Source organism: Olea europaea, unplaced genomic scaffold (genome assembly GCF_002742605.1).
Source record: "Olea europaea var. sylvestris unplaced genomic scaffold, O_europaea_v1 scaffold1478, whole genome shotgun sequence".
In the NCBI taxonomy this organism is placed as follows: Eukaryota; Viridiplantae; Streptophyta; class Magnoliopsida; order Lamiales; family Oleaceae; genus Olea; species Olea europaea.
Genome location: NW_019232340.1, coordinates 224,409 through 227,351, shown reverse-complemented (window position 1 = coordinate 227,351; position 2,943 = coordinate 224,409). Strand labels below are relative to the sequence as shown.

At 28.6% G+C, this 2,943-nt stretch overlaps 1 protein-coding gene across 1 annotated transcript; it reads right to left on the bottom strand.

Annotated features, from left to right (window-relative positions):
- Window positions 1–1,009: 1,009 nt before the first annotated feature.
- LOC111376252 (dihydroflavonol 4-reductase-like) lies at window positions 1,010–1,583 on the bottom strand. The gene is made up of 2 exons (XM_022999201.1): window positions 1,396–1,583; window positions 1,010–1,240 (listed from the first exon to the last, which is right to left on the bottom strand). Exons 1-2 carry the CDS (start codon window positions 1,514–1,516, stop codon window positions 1,011–1,013), a joined length of 351 nt encoding a protein of 116 aa, XP_022854969.1. The 5' UTR covers window positions 1,517–1,583; the 3' UTR covers window position 1,010.
- Between the last annotated feature and the right edge of the window lie 1,360 nt (window positions 1,584–2,943).

Genomic DNA, 2,943 nt, shown 5'->3' with positions numbered 1-2,943 from the left:
AATTTTGGAGATTAAAAAGTTAGACTTTTAAAAGCAGTAAATAATTTTACTATAGAAGCTGAAGATTAGAGATTAATGGTGTAAAGTTTCGAAGAAAATTATGAAAAAAATTCATTTTTATACTACAAATATTCAAGCACTAATCTCCAAAGTACATTGTGAAACCCTAGACTACAACCAACCTCCAGTAAGAAGATTAAAGATTTAATTTATATTTCCTTTATCTTGGGTTTCATTTTCTTTCCCTTCAATTTTACTTTTCAAAGTCAAACATTAGCTCTAATATTTACACATTTGGTAATATTCATAATTACTACTCAGTAAAATTTGTGGTAAAAGGTAAAATTTTAACAAATAAAAATAAAAAATGAACCCATATAAGACATTATATTAATTAAAAATTAAAAAAATATATATCTTGTGGGCCTTGATGGCCTAGTGCAACAACGAACCATTAACTCAACCTAGTATATACCATTAGAACAAATTTCACTTTTAACAAAAAGAATTCATAGTCCCTATTTGATAATTAAAATTTAAAATTTATTATATATTTTATGAGTCGCTACTTTTCAATCACATATTTCATTAATTTTTATCAAAATTTACTAAAAATTTTGATTTTAATTTTCACCAAATAAACGCTTATTTTGAAAAGTCTCCCTATGAACATTTTTCGAGGATACAACTAAAATATAGGTTATCAAAAGTCAAAATTTGTGGTTTACGTTTATAATCATTAATGTGTTTCAACTAACCCTTTGTCTCAGTTTTTAAAAAAATAATAATAATAAAAAATAAAAAATAAAAATTCAAATGTTATTTTTCCTCAAGTTCATTTTTAACCACACATTCTCTCTATGAAATAATTTTATAAGTAAATTCAAAATTTTGTCCTATTCTTCAAAAATATCATTATTACAAAATCTATTTTTACAAAAAAAATAATAATAATAATAAAACAAAATAAAATATATATATATATATATATATATATATATATATATAGTTCAAACAGGGGCCAATTTCACGTTAAGCGTGGATTGATTCAATATTAAGTGTTCAAATACCTCGGGGTTCGTGGATTCAAAGTCCATAGGAGTGGCAACATGAAATACTCCTTCACATCCGTGGATTGCTTCGTCAAAACTTCCTTCTAGTGTCATGTCCGCCTTCCACAGTGTTAGGTTTGTGTCCGCTTTCGGCAATTCCAATAGATGTTTTACTTTTTGCTTATTCTCTACATCATGTCATAACCGTCATATCCATTTAAATTTGTCACATCATTCAAAGTTAAGATTTTATTTGTTATCATGAGTCATCTCTTTCAGTGCGTACAAACATAATCTCTTTCATGTAATTATGATAATAACAAACAAAGAATCAAAATTATACCAGTATCACGAACGGTTGCACGAACAATATAACCACGTTCAAGAAGTCTCTTGACGAGCCATGAGCCGATGAAGCCAGAAGCTCCGGTGACACATACCGTGGCGGCAGCATCAGTTTCCATAATAAAAAATACGAGAAATTGGAGTCGCAAAAGAGAGAATAATGAAACTTTAATTTGACTTTAGTAATCAAGAATAGTGAAAATGGCCCTGTATTTATAGCTAAACTCATGTACTGATTACTCACGTGCCTTACTTACCAATACCATTCAGTCAAGCATCGACTGGTAGGATGCATTAATTTTCCGTTTTTGTTAACTTTGTCGGTTGTCAGTTTGGATACAAACAAGATTGTTCGTTGTCAGTTTTCACGTAAGAAAAAAATAATTGTCACAATCAATTTAGATTATTTATTAGGGAAACGAAGGGCATGCATCGGAATTTTGGGATATCGATTATGGGGTATTTTAAAGTCATGATTTTTTACATTTATAATGGGTTCGATTTTAAGTTGTTTTTAGTATTAGTTTTTGAAATGTCCAACTCATGCTCTAAAGTTTATTATCCTAAGATTCTGAATTTTTTTTTTTTAAATATTAAAATTACATATGCCCCCCTTAATGAAAATTTCAATTTATAGTTTTTTGAATGAAAATTTTACTCATAATGTGATATTTTGATTATAAGTACTTTTTACATATAAAAGTGAAATATTTACTTAATAATTAAAATTTTAAATTATAAGTAAACTTGTAAATTTAAAGATATAAATTAATTTTTCACTTTTAAATTATTTTTTACACATCAGTGAATTTTTTTTCTTTATATTAAATTTTTACTTTATAAATAATTTTTTTACATAAAAGTATTTTTTAATCTTATGAATAATTTTTCACTCATACGTAACTTTTAGTTATAAAGTAATTTTTTTCTTATAAATAAGCTTTGCTATAAAACTAAAAGAATAAGAAAGAAATAAAAGAAAGACATAAGAGTCAAAACTCAAGTATATAATTTTATTATATCAATGTACCCATATTTATAGGGTTTAAAAGGAATACAATTTAAATAAAATAGTCTCTTCTAGATAAGACTTATCAAATATCCTGATAAGATTAATTAATTATCAATAATTATCTCATAGTTTTACAACCTTCTTTCTTTGATGACTATTTTCATAGTAAATGTCTAGCTAAAAAGCTAGTTTGGCAAAAAGTTAGTGTGATAAAAATATCTAGGAGTGCATTTTTTCTCGAAATCGGACCAGAACCGTTAGAACACGTCAATTCAGCTTCGGATCTTCTAAACAATAATTTGATTTTGGGACAAATTATTAAGAACCAATCGGTTCCGATCCGGTTCCCGATTCTTAGGGGTGTAAACGAGCCGGGCCGAGCCGGCTCGCAAGCCTAAAATTTCGGCTCCCGCCCCGGCCCGTTAAAATAGCCGAGCTTTTTTGCGGGCTCGAGCCGGGCCGAGCAAAAGCTCGGCCAAAAAAAATAGGCTCGACCCGAGCTTTTGCTCGGGCTTTTTACGAGCCGAACCGGGC